Source organism: Rhynchophorus ferrugineus, unplaced genomic scaffold (genome assembly GCF_030347505.1).
Source record: "Rhynchophorus ferrugineus isolate W39M unplaced genomic scaffold, kcgeb_rfMv2 rfM2, whole genome shotgun sequence".
Lineage (NCBI taxonomy): Eukaryota > Metazoa > Arthropoda > Insecta > Coleoptera > Curculionidae > Rhynchophorus > Rhynchophorus ferrugineus.
This window is the reverse complement of record NW_027472581.1, coordinates 5,200,472-5,224,863: the sequence shown is the minus strand read 5'-3', so window position 1 is coordinate 5,224,863 and position 24,392 is coordinate 5,200,472. Positions and strand designations below refer to the sequence as shown.

The following is a 24,392-nucleotide window of genomic DNA, read 5'->3' as shown; positions in this document are numbered from 1 at the left end:
TGTTGTCACAGATCTTACCCCTCTATGCGAATCTGTTGCTGAGATAGAGTCTTTTGTTCCGAAGAACTAAATGGAATATACTCTCACCAATAGCAATGGAATGAGTAAAAAGTATGTTATGTATATTATGAGCTGCTAAAACAAACTAAACATCTAACCTATAAACTCCAACTATTAGTTTAACTGATATACACACTGAGAATCCTTTTGAATGAAGAACTGTTACAGAAAATTGGATACTTGACCAAACTCAAAAGTCTAACCTCAAATTTAAAATAAATGCGTGTGGTATGTGCAGATCGGATAAATTTCAACCACCAACACAACATCGACAAAGATAAGGGCCTTTTTATCTGTCACACCAACTCCTAGTTGTTTGATTGAATCGAACATAGATGAAAAAACAAGTTCATCAAGATTCATCGACTTCCAGGCTATTTTTGAGAGTATGCTCTGTGTGTTCATCCAATAAGTTTTGTAATCAATTGTCTTCGGACATTTTTAATCCTCCAGTTTGTTCCTTGTCATTGACATCAAAATTACCATTTTTGACTCGTTGAATTCAACACAGACAATTGGGATATGACTCAGCAGCATCGCCATACATTTCTAAAAGTGTTAGACGGCTTCCGGCAGTAGATTTCTTCATACATAGTTGTATAGAAAAACATCAAGACAATCGAATATAGCAGTACTATATATATAAATATATATATAAAACATCTATTTAACAATGTTCCATTTCTTGTAATTTTCTGTTTTTTGAGAATTAATAAGTTTAATAAGATGATTATATTACCATTTGTATTCACTTTGGGAGCCATGGTGTTTACTGGTGGAAAAATATTGGTATAGAATGATTGCAGGATAGGTGGTTCCTTTGGTACAAAGCCGCCTAAAATACAAATTCAAAAAAGTTTATTAATTATTCGAAATGTTAATAACACCTTTTTACTACCTTCCGTTTTTGTTGGTGGTGAAAATAAGTTTGTGTTATACCCCAATGTAACAGTTTCTATTTTATTGTTACTAAATATCGGTACACGGTCTTCAGGACTTTCTTTTTTTACATCCAGGGCATCGGCAGCAACAAAAGGTATAATTCTGGAAATAAAATTATTCCCCATCTAATATATTCCTGCCATATTTTGATTATAATGCTTACTTGACATTTGGCAACGTTGGCTCCACATAGTCATAGTCTAAATTTTCTGTCTCTGTATTATTAGTTTTTGCTGTGGGATTCTCGGATACTTCATTGAATTCCATGTGGTTTTCCATGTGGTTGATTTTCTCAGTAATGTTATTATCAATCAAAATTTCGGTATGAACATCTGAGAGGTTATTAAGGCTGTTTGGATTTTCTGTCATTAAGGTGGTAGTTTCCACTACAGTATCTGTAAATAATTATATAGGGTTTAGGATAGCTATTTTTGAGTTTCGAAGATAAGTTTGAAGTCAAATATAAAGACCAGGTCATATACGGATAAATTACCATAACTTAAAAGCTCTAACAGGTAATATTATAAATTTTATTTCTTGGTGTTTTGTAAAAACTCAGGAAAAGCCTGTTGCTATTTAAAAACAAGTGGTTTGGGTTAGGTTTTAGATAGGATGGGTAAATGTTGGTCAATAAGCCGTAGGCGACCAAAGCCATTATAAAACTCTATTTTGCTAAAACTGATGCGGTCTGACACTGATATAGTTTCCATACTGATATAATGTCCATGAAAATAGGAGATAGCATATTTTAGACACTTGTTGAAAAATTACAAGCTCTATTTACCATACCGTCCAAACATTTCTTCTTGCAACTAATATTTTTCTGCCTTAGTTTAATATTTTGGGGAGTCGGTGGTTATTTTGAAGATCTGCTCTTTGCTTACCTTAGGCACAAATTGTTGATCACTGTACTTGTAGAAAGTTGTCAAAAAGTTGAAGAGGAGGTCTCAGCCAGCTTTAACTGAATACTGTGTGAATTCTGACTTATGAAACTTGAGTTTGATAAAGTGGAGGCCCTAGACAGCCACAAAGCTCTTTTGGGAGAAAACACTGAGTAAGTTTCAAGTAAGAGATTTATATACCAACACAATATCAATAAAGACAAGGGCCAACTTTATCTATCACACCAATTCCTAGTTGTTTAATTGAATCGAACAGAGATGAAAGAAAAAGTTCATCAAGATTCATCGACTTCCAAGCTGTTCTTTGAGAGTATAATCTGTGTGTTCATCTAATAAGTTTTGTAATCCATTTTCTTCAGATGTTTTTAATCCTCCAGTGTGTTCCTCGTCATTGTCATCAAAATAACTATTTTTGACTCATTGAATTAAAAACAGACAATTGGAATATGAAGCAGCAGCATCGCTATACATTTCTAAAAGCGTTAGTGGCTTACGGTAGTAGATTTCTTCATATATAACAGGTCAATTTAAAAGTTCCCGGCCTGACACATAGATGGCGCTACTAGAAATAAATCCATATGTTTTTTAGTCAGCCTCAAAAGATGCGTGTAAAAATTTGACAGCTGTTGGATCATTAGTTTTCCAAAGCCATTTTAAAACTCTATTTTGCTAAAAATGATGCAGTCTGATACTGATATAGTTTCCATACTGATATAATGTCCATGAGAATAGGCGATAGATTCTCTATTTACCATACTGTACAAATATTTCTTCTTGCTACTATTACTTTTCTGCCTTGGATTTAATTTTTTTTGGGAATCGGTGGTTATTTTGAAGATCTTTCTTTGCTTATATGGACACAAATTGTTGATTATTACTTGTAGTATTATTTGTAGTGCGTGCGTATTAGTACTTGGTGGAACGTTGTCAAATAGTTTATAATCTCCTAATGGCGTTTATTTATTTATTTTAGAAGTATGTGAAAAAGCCGTTTAACAAAAGGAAAATTTTCTTGGCAGTCTAAAAAGCTCTTTGTCTTCAATGTCAAAATCACAACTTTTAAAACATGAAACCAGTATTGAAATCGATGGAGTTTGATTGCCATAATGCACACCGTTAATTACAAGTGTACCAGGTGCAATTTAATACACAATTTTTTTGTTTTTTTTGTTCAAAATTGGCTTTATTCATCAACGTAAACTCCATCAAGAGCCACACAATCATTCCAGCGCCGCTCTAACATTTTAGTACCACTTTTGTAGAACGATTTATGTTTTGCTTCAAAATAGGCCTGTTACCACTTGCTGTCCACTCTGATGATGATCCTTTTGATTCCGGAGTGATGGATCCAAGTTTCCCACTTTGTACAGAGCTTTCTCATAGTCAAACACTCATGCAATATAACACCAACACGATCTTTTGATATCATTGTGATGTTAGCTAACTCACGCAACTTTACTTTTCGATCATTCAAATCGATTTTGTGAATCGAATCAACGTTTTGTTATTGTTTCTGATAAAGCAATGTTCTTATAGCACTTTCCCAGCAATTGCTTCGCTTGAACGGTATTTTTTCCCATCAAAAAGCAGTTTTGATCCATTGTTTTGAAAATAACAATAGTAGTGTCACTCTTAGCACAATAACTCACAAACTTATTACAATTCAAAACTGTCACCATTAAGTCTGTTGAAATTTTAGAAAAATTATTATTTATTTTTTAATTTGATTTTGTCCTATTGATATCAATTTATCGAAGAAAATATTACGGCAATAAAATAGAATAGGCATAGAATAGAGATCATGTATCAATGTCATCGTTCGAGATTGACAGAACTGATATATGGCAGGTATAAGAACTCGTCAATTAATAGCTCGAGAGATTTTCAATTAACTATCCGCGTTAATACAAGAAAGAGTTCATTATATAATGATATATTACGATATAAGAGTAGATATACGATGGTACGGACAAGCGATATTTATATTTATGAAATGATTTATGATTTGTAATATAATTGAATAAAATCTTATTTGAAAATTATTTTTTTTTTACATTTTACTATTAGGGGTTCGATCTACTTGGAAGCGTTTTTCTGTTTAATAAAATATAGCTGATTTTTTTATTATTATTCGTAGTGGTTCCACACATCTGCTTAATAGGCAATAAGTATTTCTTATATTTATATTCGAAAATTGTTGTTTGTTACGAAATACTTCACACAAACACGTTGAATTACACTCGTTATAGGTTCTAGAGGAATATCGCGTTGTATTACTTCATTTGAAACATAGTACGGAGCATCAACAATGGCACGCAACGCTTTATTTTGGAACCGTTGAATGGTGGTTATATTAAACTTGCTAGCGGTTCCCCATAGTTGGATTCCATATGACCAAATAGGCTTGATTATAGACTCATACAGTAATACCTTGTTGTCTAATGATGTATTTGGATTTGCGTCCGATGATCCAATATATTTGATGTAATTTAAGACCAAGTTGTTTTCATTTAGCGAGTATGTGGATCTTCCGAGTTAGGCGTCGATCTAAATGCATACCAAGATATTTAACATCCTCTGCTTGGGGAGTTGAAAATGATTGTTATTAATTGGTTAGTTTTAATACGCCATGTCTTGCCACATAATACTTGCCACGTAATACCACAGTTGTATTTGTTCCAAGTGGTTTTGTAGGTTCATTAATGCTATGACTGGGTCTTCATAAGATTGCTGTGTGGTCTGCGTATGTTGCCAGAGTAGTTATTTCTGCGGTGGGTAGATCGGTTGTATATAGAAGATACGGAACACCTGAATATATTGGATATAATACGGTACGTTTATCGCCTCCTTTTATAGCAAAATGTCTAACAGTGAAATACGATTTTAGTAACTGATAGTCCAGATGAGGGAGAAGTTTTTTCTATTTAACCTGCAAGCCCATATGCTATACTTTGTCAAAAGCCTGAGATATGTCTGAGAAAGCAGCCGAACAATATCTTTTGGCCTTTAGGTCCATGTTTATTTTGTTTACAAGTCTTATGCACTTGTTCTATAGTTCCATGCTTATTGCGAAACCCAAACTGGTGGGCTAGAAATTTTTTTCTTTTTTCTATTATATAGTTTAGCTTCTTTATGTATATTTTCTCAAAAACTTTCGAGATTATTGGTAATAAATTTATAGGTCGGTAGGAGGTGAGATATTCTGGTATTTTTCTTGGTTTGGAAATCATTAATATTTTAGCTATTTTCCAGATGCTAGAAAAGTAATTAACTGGCATAGCTTTAAATATGAATATTAATAGTTTTATACCTTATATTATATATCTATATGTTTTGTCGTCTTTATGTTGTTCAGACCGAAGAGATTTAAAAACATTTTTTAAATTTATTTTAATGATATGAAAAATGAAATTAAAAGAAAAAATTATCTGGTGTGAGTTGTCACCTTTTCCACGAGTGTTCATTCCAACAAACATTAATTTTAATATACTATACAGTGAAGCATGAAGGAAAAATATCAACAAAAACATTTCATTGAACACAACAAAACCTGACATATTTGATATAAATTATTGTTAACACATAATATAATTATTTTGAGTTTACTAACAAATGATAATTCCTCTAATGTAATCTAACATAATAATCTATATACCCAAGAATATATTGCTGCTCCGAAGTTCAAAAAATGTACTGGTAATGGGTAGATATTCAGCACTGTCACTATATAATCAGCTTTTGTCTTTTGTCACTCTATAATCTTGAAACTAGTGTGAATCTATCGTGTTAAGATTACGAATTCAGAGGTAATTCACGAACAAAATTCTTCGTGCAGTTTAAGCCACTAACATTTCCTTGAGAATAACTTTTGAACACCAACGATTTTGTTATGAAAATAAAAACGGTATGAGATTTCTGATTCAATATTTTGTTCGATGAGGATTTAAATATTTCTGCAACAAGCTCGTATTTTCTTATAACTTAACAATAATCTAATTCAAAATCAATACAAAAGTCTATATAATATAAAATATTCGGTATATACAAAAAAAATTCTCGTTTTTAAAATAAAAAATGTATCTATGAGAAATTTGGCAAAATTAGTTTTTTTTATTCAATATAATCCCCTTCAAGGGTGATACACTGATTGTAGCGACCCTTCAACTTTTCGATACTAGTTTTGTAATACTGTTTGTTCTTTGCTTCAAAATAGGCCTCAGTCTCGGCGATCATCTTTTCATTCGACGAAAATTTCTTCCTAGCGAGCATTTTTTGAGATCTGCGAACAGGAAATATTCGCTGGGGGGCCGATCTGGAGAATACGGTCGACGGGAAAGCAATTCGAAGCCCAATTCATGGATTTTGGCCATCGTTCTCACTGACATGTGACACGGTGCATTGTCTTGGTGCAGCAGCACTTTTCGGCGATTTTGTCCTTCAAACGGCCCAATAACGCTACGTAAATCGTTGTTGATGGTCCTTCCTTTCTCAAGGTAGTCAATGAAAATTATTCCATGCGCATCCCAAAATACAGACGCCATAACCTTGCCAGCCGACTGTTGCGTTTCCCCACGCGTTGGAACTGGTTCATCGTGTGCAGTCCACTCGGATGACTATCGATTGGACTTCACAGTGTAATGATGTAGCCATGTTTCATCCATTGTCACATATAGACGCAAAAACTCGGTTTTATTGCGCTTGATAATCTTCAAACACTGCTTCGAATCATCAACTCGTCGTTGTTTTTGGTCAAAAGTGAGCTCGCGCGGCACCCACTTTGCACAGAGCTTTCTCGTACCCAAATATTCGTGAACGATATTATGTACACGTTCAGTTGATATCTTTAGAGTGTTTGCTATTTCACTCAATTTCAATTTACGGTGATTCAAATTAATTTTGTAGACTTTTAAAATGTTTTCGTCGGTAACAATCTCTTTTGGACGTCCACTGCGTTCACCGTCTTCAGTGCTCATTTCACCACGTCTAAACTTAGCATTCTAATCCTTGATGGTTGATTTTCCCGGGGCAGTATCCGGAAACTCGGCATCAAGCCAAGTTTTTGCTTCAACTGTATTTTTTCTATTCAAAAAGCAATATTTTATCAACACGCAAAATTTATTTTTATCTATTTTTTCACATTAACAGAAGTTGCTTCACTCAAAATGTTATAATTCACAAACTAATGATACGACAGCTGTCAAATTTATATACGCATCTTTTGAGGTTTAGGGCTAATTAAAAACATATGAATTTAATTCTAGTAGCGCCATCTATGTGTCAGGCCGGGGACTTTTCAATTAACCTGTTGTAGATACAAATACAAATTAATCATCTACTAGAAGCAACGTTACCACTACCAGTAGATCATCAATTCAAATTGATCATTGCAATAGACTCATTAGTTTTCAATAAATTCAATAAATTGTAAATTTTAATTAAGATTACCATTCCGTAGATTGGTTTGATTAAAATTAACTAAACTCACCTGGACTTAAAACATGTTCTATACTATTGATACAGTCTGTTGACTTAACAACACTTCGTAATGTTATCACTTCTGCATTCGTTGATATATCGATAAAAGTGGTTGGTTCTTCTGTTGTTGTGGATTCCATTAAATTTACGTTCGTCAGTATTGAAGTCGCTGAATCATCGATATAATTCGTTGTTGTTTCTACCATTTCAGTACTCGTCGAGACCACAGTGGAATCATCCGAAGTACTATCTTCCAGATCAGAATCTTCGCCTTCTTTAATACCATGGTAAGTTATGGTGGAATTCGTTACAGTATCGTTTGAATGTTCGTGATTTTTATCCTGCTCTTTGTCATAAATCGTTGTATCAAGCAATGTATCCACGATACTCAATATGTTAAACTTATTTAAATCCAGATAATCCAAAGCATCATCTTTGTTCTCTATCACTGTCAAACTAGGTGATGGTATATTACCGTCATCGCTGTTTTTAGCTTTGATTTCGGAAAGGATCTTTGTACCGCTAGATCGTATGTTGGAAGGTTCTGGAGTACTGCTGGAGGAGAAAGTACCGGAGAAATGTCGGGTCGTTCCCGAACTTCTTTGAGATATCATTTTGGTGGTGGGGTTTGACCATGAATCCGATAAAACATAAAGTGGAGCTACCGTTACAACGCCTTTCTTGTGTTGTGGTATAGTCGGAGGTGCCTTGGTATGTACTTCTTTTCGAAATTTGGAATATTCCTTACTTATTATGGGAGATGGGCCATAGTTGGGTTCTGCTTCGATTTCAATTGTACCATCTGAAAAAAAATCATTATATTATTTTAAATAACTTTACTTTGTTATTTGTTTTTTAATATTTTTATTATCATAAAGTATAAAGATATACAGCGCATGAACAAAATAATATGGACACCTGATATATTCACATTTATTTTTTAATAAGGTATTGAGTCACCATTTGCTTTTAAAAAAGCTACTGTTCTTCGCGCAAGTTTTCAACGAATTCCTGTCCATTGTTTCTATGATATTATGATGTTATGTTGAGATTTGACTCTTGTGCTGGCCAGAGAAGCTGTTTGATGATATTCTGATGCTCCTTTTGGCTGTGTGACTGGGCGCATTTCCATTCTTGGATTACGCGTATGCACAATCAGTGAGGGTGCCGATATATTCATTGGCAGTAGTATGGCCAGTGATGTGAATGAGGGTACTAGCTGAACAATAGGTTAAGTTATAAGTGTGACTCTTAATTTTAGTTAGTTCGCACTCATCTTGCTTGTATATTAATGAAAGTACAACAGAACAATAGTTATAAGTCATTTTGTAAATCAAGAGCATACTAAGCACATTTAAAGTAAGATGTAATAAAAATATATTTTAGCATATTAGTGTTACGGTTTTTGCCTGTAATAGTTGCTTCTGCCATTAATTATCATGGTAGGCGAATAGAATTAACTTTAAATAAACACTTACCCCAATTACTTCTTTTAATACTAATTATATGCTAACACGTATGGCTTTTATGGAAGAGTACAATAACAAGATAATTAATATTGATGCATTAGCAGCTAATTGTTAACCTAGATAACTTATGTAGTTATGATTTTGTTTTTCAGGACATTATTGTTATTTTTTAATATGTATCCTACTATAAAGTAGATGAAATTATATATTCATTCTCATTATTTTGTAACTGTAAATAAATTTTACCTTTAACTAGTAACATATTTCAAAGGATGTTAATATTGATATTTCTTGATGGTGTTTTTAAAATTTAACTGGTAAATATTGCTAGATGATTATTTAAGGATAAAACGTTAAATTTCTCTAAACAGCATGTGGTTTAAAGGTTTAGTTGGAGGAATTAATTCATAACAGGAGAGAAATACACTTCTTATATGCAAATATATAGTAAAAAGATGGATTATGGATTTTTTTTCAAGAAGAGGATTCGTTATAATATACAATTCACTTTTTGACCATATTTCGGTAAAAAGTAATAGCTGCTGAGGGATATTTTTTATAATATTCTTGATGACATGATGAAAATTATGTCTTCCTAGAAATATTTGTACCTCTACATAAAGTACTTTTACCGTCGCTGCATATAAAGTTAGGATTGACGAAGCAATTTGTCAAATTACTTCCCAGAAATGGAGGTTGCTTCAAATATATGATGTCAAAGTTTCTAGGTCAATCAGAAGCAAAGGCGAAGGAAGGTATTTTCGTCGGACCATACATTAGACAACTTTTGATCTACAATTCACCACGACTATGACAGATTCTCAAAAAGGTGGATTATTTTTAAGGAGATGGTATATAATATTTTAGGCAATCATAAAGCCCATAACTATAAAAATTAACTAACAATTTTGTTTGTAATTAAAATAATTCTTAACATTCAGATGGATTGTTACATTTTAATCTTCTGTCTCAATATCTCATTCACTGGACACAATATTAAGTGAGTTTGAATGTTTATTTATTTCAAGCAAGAAAAGTTTTGTGGAGTGTGTCATAATGTATGAAAAAGTTTGGAGGGAAATTTATACCAAAAATGAAACTCGCTTAAATTATTAACTTTATTTTTGCAGTAGTACTTTTGTTTTCTTTGTAATATTTTTTAAATTTTCTCGCTGAACATATAGTATGTTTAGTTATTGCTTCAGTGGATAACTTGGGCTTCGAATTGCTTCCTCATAAACCGTTTTTTCCAGATCTGGCCCCCACCGATTACTTTCTGTTCTCAGATCTAAAAATAATGCTCGACGGGAAGAAATTTTCGTCGGATCAAGAGGTGAGGCGATAAATCTGAGGCCTATTTTGAAGCAAAGACTCGTACTACAAAAATGGTATCGAAAAATTGGACGGTCGCTATGATCATAGTATAACCCTTGAAGGGAATTATGTTGAATAAAAAAAAAACTAATTTTGCCATGTAAAAATGTGTTTTACTATGGTAGGCCGGGGACTTTTCAATTGACCTGTTAAGTAAATATGAAGTTAAAATTAAGGGATAGAATTAGAGAGTATTAGAGAATTTATAATATGCAAATATAATAAAAATAAACTTACTTACTACAGTTATAGCTGGCTGCACAACACTCTCCTGGTCTAATAACGGGGGTACAGCCCAAAAGTGGCGGGGCACAAGACAAAGGCTCGCATCTCAAAACTCCTTTCATACAATAGCAATTATCGCATATAGAATGTCCCACTCCAATCACTTTGGTTCCTTCATTATAATAATTATTATCCACGACACAGCCACCTGAGAAAAAAATTAAAAACAATATTTCTGAATTATTCCAGAAGCGTTTTTTAATGGATATATTTACCTTTATCATCATCTGGTTTAATAGTTGATGTGGTGGTTATATCAATATAATCTTTAGGTCTGGTACAATTGTATCTTGAAAGAACGAATAAGTTATCTAACATATCTAACTATCTAACATACATAAAATATATGTTTGCTGTAAAAAAATCATTACTCTTTATGAGACACTATATAGCTCAGACATTGTCCCGCCAGACTATCATTTGTTTCAGTCTACGCTGAATGAAATTCATTTTTTTTTGATGGTATAAAGTGGCTTCAAAATTAGTGCTTCAATTTTTCGCCTAGGAATCTTAGCAATCCTGCAATAATGGGATTAAGGTTGTACCAGAAGACATATATAAGGAAGAGAAAGACATATATTGGCACAATGACATTAATTACATTCTCGAAATTCATATTCACATTCGAAAAAACATGAGGAACTGAAGTTTTTTTTCCTCAACTCTGGTTAGAGTGGATGCATGAAACCATAATACGCGTTCTAAAACTATATTTATGCATTTCAAATTGTATGACATAACATACTCTTCTGTTTCTGAACAACATACACATTTAGAATAATTCTTAATAAATATTCTGTCTGAACTTTTGGATTTCAGAAAGCTATGTAAAAAATGGATGTATTATACGTTCACAATGGAATATAAAACATTATCATGTGACGTATCTATGTAATTTGTAGTTTATTATATTTGGCTGAGTAAATGTTGTTTTTAAAGGGTTATTATAATTTCAAATAGGTACTGATATCATTATCATTGTTTCTGTGAAGTGGCATCACGCATAGAGTATATATAGAGATTTTACTTTTTATCTTTACTTATTATTTTGCTGGCTTTGGGGCCTCTTTTTTGATTGGTTCATTTGAATTGGCCTACGAAGGTATTTGACTAGCTTATTTCTATAATGGGATTGTTTGTATCAATTTGTTTATGAGGCTATTTTAACTGTACGATCAGCATTTTTATATCTTAGTTTCAATCACTATTATTTAACTATAATGTATCTTCATTCTCAAAAGTGTTGTGTATCCAGTGTAGGTGCGAAAATAAAAGGACCAGACGACCTTTTCCTTGGAAGAAACAACCCAGGTTAGCTAGATTAAGGATCTGTATGAGACTTACCATTTCTTCTAGCTGGTACGTATTCAGTTATTTCTACAGAGCATTTGTATTCATATATAATGCTGTTTAAAGAAATGCAAGAGAAGAAATCATGAAAATATCACCCACACTTTAAAAACAAAATGTGTCCAAATTAGGAGATGAAAAAATTACATTGAAGGTAAATGTGATTATACTCCATGAAAAGTTTTTGTTACCCTTTAAAAAGATGTTTGTAAAGTGCCATCAATTAAAAACTTAATTATTTTTAAGGGGTGGATTTACTTGAAATAAATGTATTATTGGTTAAGATACTTATAATTAATATTTTGGCTTAAGGCTCCTTAACCGAGATAACATTTTCAACAAAGATGTTAAAAAATACATTAATATAAAATAAAATGATACAATTTGTAAGCCAGCAAGATGAGCTTCGTTTCGTTTCCTTCGTTCATTGTCCATTAAAACGCGCGCTTTGTAGCATTGTTGTTGTATTGTCTAGGTATTATAATTTCATTACTTTAACTCACTTTTGTATCTAAAACAATCAAAAGGTCCGTATAATAATATATCTTTCATCTGCGAATTTACTTTTTATTAACGGTTCGACGCGATTATCTCAAATTTTCAACTTTTCAAGATGTGTAAGGCTTTGAACACGTTTCCAAGAAAATGTAGAGAGGTACAAACGTTGTTACTGCACTTCACACATTCCTAGAAAGGGATAATACCTATTGGTTGAGTTTCAAAGTCTGCCTTCAATCGAATTAGAACTAAAATTGACAACAAAACGCTTTTTGACGCAAATTGTATTGGCAAATGTGACACAAAACCTCGTAGCGATCGAAAAGCAGATACATCTGTTCCAAAAATCCTAAAAAATTCGTTAGTCATTTGACTGCGGTAATAAATGGTCAAGGTGTAAATATTTCAGAGAGGACAACGCGAAGGCGGTCAACGATTCAACTTTTCAAATTTTAATTGACAAAAGATAATTTCAATTCCACGCTGATTCCCTTGTAGATAACCCTCTCTGCGTCCGGCCTCCAAGTCAGAAGTGTTACTGCATATTTGGCGGAAAAAATGGCTGCTTTGCCTTGACCAAGGAATTCTCCAGACGTGAATCATATATAAAACATGTGGAAGCTCACCAAACGGCCGATTGCAAAAGAGGTGATTACCACCAAGCAGCAGTCAGTTCCAGGAAAATGCGAAAACATGTAGTGAGTGCATGTCCCAACGCACAGAAGCTCTTGTTTCAGCAAAGGGTGGTATGACTAAATATCAAAATTGATTCTGTTGTCTTTAATAACATTAAAATTACTAAAACGAACATTATAAAACTGTTTTGTATATGTTTGTGTAGCGTTTATGATTCGAATAGGTTGCAGGTACAAATAAACATTATATAAGAGACCACCAATTAATCATTTGTTACAGAAATCCAATTAAACTAGAAAATGAAATAAATTCAATATTGTCCCAAATAATTTGGTCGCCCACTGTAGATGTGCGTCTGCCCTTTATAGATGAGATCCAATTATAAACGATGAAAATGAAGACTTGCGAAAAAACTGAATTGTCATCGACAGATTTATGTCATCTTATCTTTGAATCTCATTTTTGCCACCTAAGGGTTATCTGAGCTCGATCTATTGCTAACATCGGCTCCGAACCACAGTTCTCAGTTGTTCAGAAGACACTTCTCTGGTCTTACCCAGCTTGACCATTACTAGCGTGAATGAGATGATTCCTATAGCGTTTGGATGTTTTTATATTTCAGAAAAGCAACAGATAAATACATTCATCAAAATAAATGGAGAACAATTATGGAAAAATCACAAAATGAAGATTAAAATCACAAATTTGAAATAACGATAAAATTTATTTATTGCTATATGGTCAAGCCATTATTAACGTAAATAATTTTAAAAAACTTGTATATTTAAACATTATACTTGAAAGTTAAATTATGTATATTTTACCTGATGGGACAACAACTGGTCTCTTCAAATTCGGGAATACATCCGTCCATATTCATGAGGCATTTGGGTTTCACGCACACTTGCTTGCCCGCTAAACAATAACAATACTCGCATAATGAGCCGGTATGCATTGCTGACCCCGGTGCATAAATACTTCCTTCTAATATACAACCTTAAAAAAGAATAATTGTCAGATATATCTTCACACATGAAAATATGCTATAATTACTGTTATTCTCTTTGCTGCCACGTAAATTTATTATTAGTATATTTTATTAATTTATTTTTAATATGTTGTCAAAGCAATTAATACGAGGTTCACTATTTATATTTCGGGAATTGGCAACACTGTTGTCATGTCAGTCCATCTGATGATGGTTCCATCGTAAAGTTTGACATTTTTGACGATATACGTGTTCAGAACATTTTGTCACAAGGACGCTATTTGTTTATTTTATATTTAGTTTAAAGTTTCGTCTCGGTAAAAAAATGGAACTGAATAGTGAGTACGATGATTTTTTACGATATTCGACGTGGATTATCACAACAAGAGTGCATCAATCAACTTAATTTGACTTTTAGCGATGAAGCTCCATCAAAAACCACCGTGTATCGCTGGTTTAGTGGATTCCATCGTGGTCGTAGTTCGCTCTTCCACGAGTTTCGTGAAGGCGGTCCAAAATCGGCTGTTGTGCCAGAAAACATCGGTTCTGTGTGCAAAATGATTAAGCAAGATCGTCATGTCACGCATTGTGAGATTGAGGCATCTCTAAGCATTAGTTCCACCAGCATATAACACTTAGCTGTGCGAAAGTTATGTTCGCGCTGGATCCCATACAATTTGACAATCGCTCAAAAAAAGGCTCGGTCGATTGGTGCAAAGAAATGCTTAAGAAATTCAATCGCTGTGCTTCTAAAGACGTTTATAAAATAGTGATATAATAAAAGTTGTACACGCACGAGGCACTTCAAAGAAAAGAAGACACCTCATTCGGAATGGAGTAAAAGTTCTGAAAATTGTTTAAGCGTATGCAAAAGTGTATCGACAATCGCAGCGAGTACTTTGAAAAACAATAAAAATATATTCGCAGCTGTTTTGTCGCAAACTTTTTGTTTCTTTTTTCCTATTCTCGAAATATAAATAGTGACCCTCGTATGTATTATTGATTTTATTTTTATGTACAGAAGAAATACAAAGAGAATATATTATATTGTAGTACTGCAGATATTTTAATCGGCAAGAGCTTTTGGGGAAAATGCCAAGTATCAATGCGTCTATATGCTAAACTCTCAAATAACCAAACCTAACTGTTCAAATTCAACAAATTTGGTATTTTTCATCATAAAAGAATAGTTGGTAAGTTTTAATAAATCCTCTGCCTAACTCCATTAAACGCTTTCAGAAACTTAAAGTGATGGTGCTTCTTCATATTATAATTGTCGGATTTAGTTTTAACTGATATTAAAAACGGTGATTTTGATATCATTGGAAAAGAATCGCCTGAAGGAACAAACAGATCGAAGAAATTTCATTGAGAGACTTCTAGGGCGATAAATTAGCTCGATATCTAAAAAAATCATACAGCGGTTGGTAGTTGATGAATTAAGTTGAAGCAAGTAAATAACAAGAACGCTTCTGCATGTAAACCATAAAATAAAATACATTTTTGAGAATATAAAGGTTTTTAATGGGCTTATTGATCATTGTTCTCATTAAATCATTTGGCAATATTTGGTAATTAGCATAATGTTTCTATATATAGTTTTTTTGCAACATGTAATCATTGTTACAATTACAGGATAAGGGTTACTAGAATTGTGGCTAATGTAAATTTTAATTATTATAATTAGCCATAGTTTATCCTTCTGAATGACTAACAGGCCAATTGAAAAGTTCCCGCCCTACTATAGTAAAACACATTTTCTTGGCAAAATTAGTTTTTTTCATTCAACATTCCCTTCAAGGATACACTGATTATAGTGACCCTCCAACTTTTCGATGCCATTTTTCTAGTACGATTTGTCCTTTTTTCCAAAATAGGCCTCAGTTTCGGTAATCACCTCTTCATTCGACCAAAATTTCTTCCCAGTGAGTATTCATTTGAGATCTGAGAACACAAAATAGTCGCTGGGGGTCAGATCGGGAGAAAATGGTGGATCAGGAAACAATTCGAAGCCCAATTCATGGATTTCTCTCATCATTTTCTCGTGACTTATGACATGGTGCTGTGTTTTGGTGAAGCACCACTTTCGTTTCCTTCAAATGCGGCCGTCTTTCCGTGATTTTGTCCTTCAAACGGCCCAATAAGGCTATGTAATAGTTGCTGTTGATGGTCCTTCCCTTTTCAATATAGTCAATGAAAATTATTCCATGCGAATCACAAATACAGTCGCCACAAACTTGCCAGCCGATTGTTACGTTTTCCGACGCTTTGGAGCGGGTATATCGTGTGCAGTCCATTCGAATGACTGTCGATTGGACTTCGGAGTGAATTGATGGAGCCATGTTTCATCCATTGTCACATAACGACTCAAAAACTCGGATTTATTACGCTTGATCATCTTCAAACACTGCTCCGAATCATCAACTCGTCATTGTTTTTGGTAAATAGTGAGCTCTCGCAGCACCCACTTTACACAGAGCTTTCTCATACCTAAATATTTGTAAATCATATGATGTACACGTTCAGTTGATATCTCTAGAGTGTCTGCTATTTCATTCAATTTCAATTTACGGTCATTCATTTTGTCAATTTTTTTAATGTTTTCGTCGGTAACAACCTCTTTTGGGCGTCCACTGTGTTCACCGTCTTCGGTGCTCATTTCACCACGTCTAAACTTAGCATACCAATCTTTGATGGTTGATTTTCCTGAGGCAGTGTTCAGAAGCTCGGCATCAAGCCACGTTTTTGCTTCAATTGAATATTTTCCCTTCAAAAAGCAATATTTTATCAACACGCGAAATTCCTTTTTATCTCTTTTTTAACAATACCAAAAGTTGCTTCACTCAAAATGCTATAATTCACAAACTAATGATCCGAAATGTGTCAAGTATTCTCAAATATTATGCACGCATCTTTTGAATGTTAGGGCTAACTAAATAATATTGGATGGATTTTATGGACTTTTCAATTGACCTGTAATAATATGTTTTTTAGTTGTCTAAGTAGCTTCTTACCATTTTGATGTGACAAATGCTCATCAGGAAATAAGTCAAGTGTGGTATCTGTCTCTGACCTGCCTTCTAAACTGTTTCCTCCGTCATAAAAATCTGCAGTAAAAAAAAATTATTTATTATTTAAGTAATGTGTAGTTCGCGGGAAAGTAAAAGTTTCGTGTGAGCTGATAAAAAAATGTGGATGAAATTGTTATGTATATCAAATTTGAATAGAATGTACAATATCCTCTCTTAAATATATTATTTACCTGAACATATCAACTCAGGGCAGCATGTCTTATATCTATGTAACAGGATACACCCTTGAGGCGGTGGATTGGGCAACTGGGGACACACCCTTAGGTAACAAAGAAGCACGTTTCTGGTACAGGTACAATTTAGACAGGGTTCTCCCGTTGGTACTTCCGATCCTTCAGGATGCTTCTGGTTATCATACAAGCAATCTGCAAAGGTACTAAAATAACTTATGTTGTATTACTGATTATCTTATTTAACTAAATGAAATCAATTCACTTAATGCTTTTTCTGTTTATATAGTGGTTATTAAATAAACTCTCATTTTTAATGTCTATTTAATCAAATAATCGAAGAACCAATAAAGCTTTAGATTGATATCGCAGGCAGCAGCGAAATAGGCACGCTTGTTCTGCCGATTTGTCAGGTTCTTTAAGCATAATTATTCGAGCAACCTTAAGACATTCCGGAACTTGGTTCAGTCTCAAACAGGCATTGAATATACATGTCAACATGATTTTAATAACCCAGGTGAAATATCATCAATTCCAGGAGCCTATTTAGGATTGAGAAATTGTCAATTTCCGTGGCAATTTCCATTACATCGTACTGATAAACACGATTTATATCTATTGTAGAATCTATATCATTCGGCTGAAATACATTAGCTAAATGTTCTGCGAATACTTCAGCTTTTTCGTCGTTACGTCGAACCGATTCATTTTGATCATTTTTAATAGACGGTACCCTAATAATTGGTGTTTTTAAATCTCCGAGTTACTTTCGATAGCGAGTAATCTTTGTGGGCTTAATTCACTCACATATTTCTCGAACCAACTCTGAATCTTTTAATTTGTCTGATTACTGTTTCTATTAAATATTGTTTTGTCAACAATATTTTTGGTTCTGTGTCATACCCTTCTAGCTTTTCGTCTTTCTTTTAACAATTCGCTAATTTCAGTGGAGTAATTTACCTTATATTCTGATTTCTCTCATGATGTTTGGGTAGCTTCTTTTGCAGCAGACCGATTTTGTTCAATTATATTTCGGGTTAGCAGCTTCAAGATCGTCTATAGTATTGAGTCTTACGTTTAAACTGATTTGTTTCTTCATTACTCTAAACGTTTCCTAGTTTCCTAGTAATACATTTATTAGCAAAGTTAGGCTTATTTGTTTTTTTCTTCAGAATTATCGCGCCTAGTGTTAACAATACTGGACTGTGATCAGATGATAGTTCGCACAAGCTCTCGATTTGTTTTCCATTTGATGATATGCCTTTCGAAATGTAAAAGTCCAACAGCTCTGGTACTTTATTACTGTCGGTGGGTCAATAAGTGGGTTCGCGCCGTGAATGATGGTTACAATTAGTATTATTTATTGCTGCGAGTTTTCTTTCTTCATAGTGATATAAAAAGTAAAACTTCCCGCAACTGCGAGTTACTTGGCCAACGCATACATTTCGATAAACGTACTGAAAAGCCAAGCGTGTGAGTGAGGCTTCAACATGAAGTTGATTACAAATGTACCCAATGCGATTTAATACACAATAATACCATTTGTTGTAAATCCTTTAAAATTAATTCATAAGCCGATAGTAATTTGGGACTGCATAATATTACTCATTGAGCAAGTATTCTTCAGGTTGTATTTTCTAGTAATATCACTGATTTTAATAAGAATAATAAAAGAATGATTACATAGGCCATCCTGTATAGGGATGGTCGGAACGCGCATCTGCCTTCGAAACCGAGAAGATAAAGAGCGGGCCGCCGATAAATCGAAGATACGATCGGTCAGAAATTATACCCACAGTGAGAGACGAGCCTGGGAAAGAACCGTGCGAAAAGGCGCGTTTTTCGAGCGCAAAAACTGGCTAAAATATTGGCTCTGTCCGAGTTGTTAACTGGTGTCGGCCCATCGGACACCGTTTCGCCCGTGGGAGCGGCAGTCAGGGTCTCATCCACCGTAATGCGTCATTTCGACCTCGATTGAGTCCATACCCATCATCGGATCGCACCGTCATTACGATTGGATTACGTTTAGGTTTGCCGCTCGTTATTCCGCCACGGCGTTTGGCTTGAAATCATTTTAGACATATCACGTGCAGATTATTTATCATTCGGATAGTAATCTGGGATGCACGAAGTGTACCTATAATTATCTTGAAATGCATTGGTATACGGGGGACAGACTAAATAATATGAACTCCTGACAAATACTATGTTTATTTATGAGAAGGTTTGGGTTACTATTATATTTGTAGAGTTCTCGCCGTACCGTTTTTGTCGAAACAGTATTACTTATCAAGAGTGTTGGGTTCTGTCGCTTTTGTCCGTGTAGTTTTATGTCGTCTGGCCACAATCCTTTTTAATGTTCGTTGGCCTCTGTCAGTAGTCGGAAATTAACGCTATGATAAAAGGTATAAATTACAGTAATATAATTACTTATTATATTATTATTTTTTACTTTAACTTTCATAATACTCAAGAAGTCAGTGGAAATGAACAGAACACTTTATTAGCTATACAGGGAGTAATATAAACAATGGAAATAATATAAAAACATAAGTGAGGAAAGGTTTTTTTTTGCTGTGGAAATGGTGAAAACTCAACATATACACATCAATTCAATACAGATGATCAGTATAGCTAATACTTTAGTTCTTAGTTAGGGTCAGTTGATCCGTAAATATAAAACATATACATTGGAATATTAAAAAAGAGAAATACACTTTTCGAATATGAATAATATAAGTAACCTGGTACTGCTTTTGTTGAAGTGTCTCACATTTAGTGAAATTATCCATTATTTACTTGCTATTATTATTATGAGCATATTAAGAAGAAAATAAAAGACCGGAATATGAAATATAACAAATGATTTGACTAACTGTAAGAAAATCTCAATTATTCTACGTATATTACATATTATGGGTGTGTTCCGTGAAAACTAATATAAATAAAACAGAAATTATTCTGGACGAAGTCCTAAGAGAATACACCCAGATAATACAAGAATGATTGCATACTCTGAGACTTTCAGGTAACGACTTTTACTCAGGAAATGAAGAGAAATACAGAGAGATATGAAATATGAGATATGCAGAGATCTATTATATATATATATATATATATATATATATATATATATATATATATATATATATATATATATATATCGTATATATACTATAGAGATTAGGCAAGACACGATGACTTTTGCTAGATATAAATGAGGCATATATATTAATTTTAAAGGATTTACAACAGAGCGTGTTACTGTGTATTAAATTGTTTCGCCTTAGTTACAGGCTTAATTTTCAAAAATGTGAAAAAAATGTGTTTTAGTGGGTTGAAAATGTCTGAGTTTGTACCGAACAAATCGCATTTGCGTTAAGTTTTAGTTTTTTAATTCAATTTAGAGAAAAAGGCGGTTGAAGGTCACCGACAGCTGTGTGAAGCTTATGGCAATCGGGCTCCACCGATTTCAACATGTTAATACCGGTTTCGACGCTTTAAAAGTGGTGATGTTTGCGCCGAAGACAAAGAGCGTTCTGGACAGTCATCAATGATGATGAAAATGCAATTTGGCAATCGGCAACGTAATTAGCATGCCGAATATTACTTGGAATGTGAATTGGAACAAAATCGCTAATTCATAAGACCATTTTACAATTTTGGCCCAAGTTAGAAGCAGAGCCAATATTGTAACATGTCGATAGTCCATATCTCGGAAACTATAAGAGATAATGCAATTTGGCAATCGGCAATGTAATTAGCATGCCGAATATTACTTGGAATGTGAATTGGAACGAAATCTCTAATTCATAAGACCATTTTACAATTTTGGCCCAAGTTAGAAACAGAGCCAATATTGTAAGATGTCGATAGTCCATATCTCGGAAACTATAAGAGATAATGCAATAATTGATGCGCTTTAGCCGAGTACTGTGCGAAGAACGGCCAGAATACAATCAAGATCACAACAGTGTCATTCTTCAGCATGACAACGCTCGATCACATGTGGCAGAACGCCTGCCGCCCTATTTTCCAGACCTTCTCTTTCTGATTACTACTTGTTAAATGTAGTAATTATTAATGTTTAACTCCGTGGATATCCTCAATGGAATCCGTAAATTGTCTGAAAGATGGGAATATCTATGGACAATACTTTGAATAAAATACATTATACTGATTTTTCACAATAAAGCTAAAAAATCCTTTAAAACTAATATATAGGCCTAATACATAATTTTTTAGATATTGTAAAGTCAAATTGTAGGCTAGTCGGCAACGACTGGTAACAATATATTAATATAAAAAAAAAATTAAAATAGCACTGTTAAAATAAAGAATAGAGTCAACTAGATTAAACAGTGAGCGTGTCTGTGAATAAAATGGCAAGAAGACGTTGAGTTATATACCGCAGCTAAAATCGAACGCCCAACAATAATAATTTCGTGTTCATAAACATAGGTCGCGAACTTAACGGAATACCGAATCCCAAACACGTCGTTTATCGCGTATAATCAGTGAGAAACATTTTCCTATTCTTTAAACATCTATATAAATGGAGGTTCCCACAGAGAGGAATAATAACTGATAATATAAACGATTAGAAGACAGTTCAGGCAACAGCACTCGTCGTTGGAATTTCGAACGATTACCATATTTACGGAAATGGTTTAACATTCCTATTTTTTGAGATATACAGTTTTAATAAACAACAAAATATTAACATTATAATAGAAGTATTATGAGTAAAATTATTTTCACAACTGCAACAATTTCTCAATCTTCCAAATGTCTGGGACATTGATCAAGTTGGTGAGTTTAATAATTCCCTTTCTTGGTATCTTTTGCAGTAATTCTCCTGTTATTAAATCGTAGCCTGGTGATTTCTTGGGGTTAATGTGAGTTTTAATAACTTTGGTTAGCTCTTTCGGCGTGACTAATTCAATCATCGAATTTTCAGATTCTATTCCCGCAAAATTATGTTCAATACTAGTTTCATTTGATTTGAAAGTTTTTTCTAGATATTCAGTTCAAATGCTTCTTGTCACGCGCCCAATGCCACAAAGGTCTCTTATAGGTGGACTGTGTAGACATGAGCGCTTTGGATATTTTGTGGCTTTCCAAGAGTGAATAATCAGTTTCTTTGTCATCTGTTAATTTTCTCAGATAGTCATTTATAGTTTTGTTTTTAATTTCCAGTATTTCCCTTTTCAGTCTTTCGGATATATTGTTTAAACTATGTTTATTTTCGGGTGTTCTGTTTTGTTGCCATTTTTTCCTTAATTTTAATTTTTCAGCTACCATTTCCTTCACTTCTTTTGGATAATTAACTCCTTTAATCGTATTTTCAATTTCTGAAGTATTATTCCAAGCAGCTTGTTGAATATCTACTACGAATTTTTCTGTTTATATAAGTTTATATGATTTTCTTAATTATATTCAACAACATGGAATATTTCCATACTATGAAATAAGTAATACAAATTTGTATGTAATTTGTCCAGAACGCCTATTGTCTTGTTGTGTTGTTGTTGTGATATGTTGATGAGTATAGTTATCTTAAGCGTCACACATCATTCGATGGCTTCCAGTCACCTTTTCTTGATGTTGAAGTAAAAAAGTAAAATTTCCTCCTAATGCATATTACTCAGTACATATTCATTAGTTTTAACGCACTGAAAATATTTTGTTCACACTTCGACGAAATGATATATACTATTCATACTTCATTCATACTAAAACCTCTGTATGAAGTTGATTTCACGTGTACCTGATGGGGTTTAATAAACAATAATACTATCTGATATATATCCTTTAAAATTAATTTATAGGCCTCATAATTACCGACACACCTGGTAAATTCGTTCTGAAAACTATGAAGAAAAAGAACGAAATTTCTTCTTCCCCAACTCATTATTATGTGTCGTATATAGTACACAATGTAACTTAAATCCCATTATACGGTACTTCTTCTCCGTCTCCATTATGAAAAGCGTTAAACGTATCGAAACGCGATTACCGTATAATCGAGTTTTTAATCTTGTCTGTGCGGCGTGAAAAAATCCTCGGCGAAAAGTTGAATGACGATTCGGGCGTCGCCTTCGTCACGGCGACACTAACTGTCGCTAATTAGAATGTTCAAAATCAAAAAAACAACAGTTAACTCATTAACGCGTTACATAACTGGCCGGCGAATCGACTTTTTTCATATGAATGAACTGTCGAACATAACGTAGTACTCCCTGAATATGCGACCGAGCCTTTTCGGCTTATTCAACCGCTCGGCACCAGGCCAATAAAAGAAAACGGTACCGCCACGGGCTGTACTTCAGGTTTAAAGTCACGACACAATCGGATCTCCGCCGAAGATGCTGGAAAAATGGCCGTTCTCACCCATAAATATTAGTTCGTGTAATATTATCCGTTCATCTTCTGTCTTTTTCGCATCATTATATGCTATATATACGTATTACTTTGTTTGTTTGGATTTGTTAACAAACATTAGACGATTGACCATGTGTAAAGAAAAATAATGATAAAATCCTATGAAGGTAAAAAAGTATGTTCAGTCAACTTCTTAGATTTTGAATTAGATGATGTAATTGAAAAGTCCCCGGCTTAACACATAGATGATGCTACTAGAATTACATTAATATGTTTTTCAATTAGCCCTAACCCTCAAAAGATGCGTGTATAAATTTGACAGCTGTTGGATCATTAGTTTGTGAATTAGAGCCTCTTGGATGAAGCAACTTTTGTTATTGTGAAAAGAAATGGATAAAAAGGAATTTCGCGTGTTGATAAAATATTGCTTTTTGAAGGGAAAAAATACAGTTAAAGCTAAAACTTGGCTATCAATCCGAGTTTCCGACCACTGCCCCAGGAAAATCAACCATCAAGGATTGGTGTATTAAGTTTAGGTGTGGTGAAATGAGCACCGAAGACGGTGAACGCAGTGGACGCTCAAAAGAGGTTGTTACCGACGAAAACATTTAAAAAATCCACAAAATGATTTTGAATTACCTTAAATTGAAACTGAATTAAATATTAGACGCTCTAAAGATATCAACTGAACGTGTACGTCATATCATTCACGAATATTTGGGTATGAGAAAGCTCTGTGCAAAGTGGGTGCCCAAGCAAGTGCGCGA

The 24,392-nt window shown here is 33.7% G+C and overlaps 1 protein-coding gene across 1 annotated transcript in view; it reads right to left on the bottom strand.

Moving 5' to 3' along the window:
* LOC143190435 (uncharacterized) overlaps nt 1–24,392 on the bottom strand; it is a 54,683-nt gene that overhangs the window by 5,645 nt on the left and 24,646 nt on the right. Inside the window, exons 2-10 of the mRNA XM_076394707.1 lie at nt 17,242–17,436; nt 16,994–17,086; nt 13,816–13,987; nt 10,723–10,796; nt 10,464–10,655; nt 7,390–8,181; nt 1,166–1,397; nt 959–1,104; nt 800–895 (exon numbers count right to left, since the gene is read on the bottom strand). Coding sequence (XP_076250822.1) covers nt 800–895; nt 959–1,104; nt 1,166–1,397; nt 7,390–8,181; nt 10,464–10,655; nt 10,723–10,796; nt 13,816–13,987; nt 16,994–17,086; nt 17,242–17,436 — 1,992 coding nt within the window. The remainder of the gene's footprint in view (nt 1–799; nt 896–958; nt 1,105–1,165; nt 1,398–7,389; nt 8,182–10,463; nt 10,656–10,722; nt 10,797–13,815; nt 13,988–16,993; nt 17,087–17,241; nt 17,437–24,392) is intronic.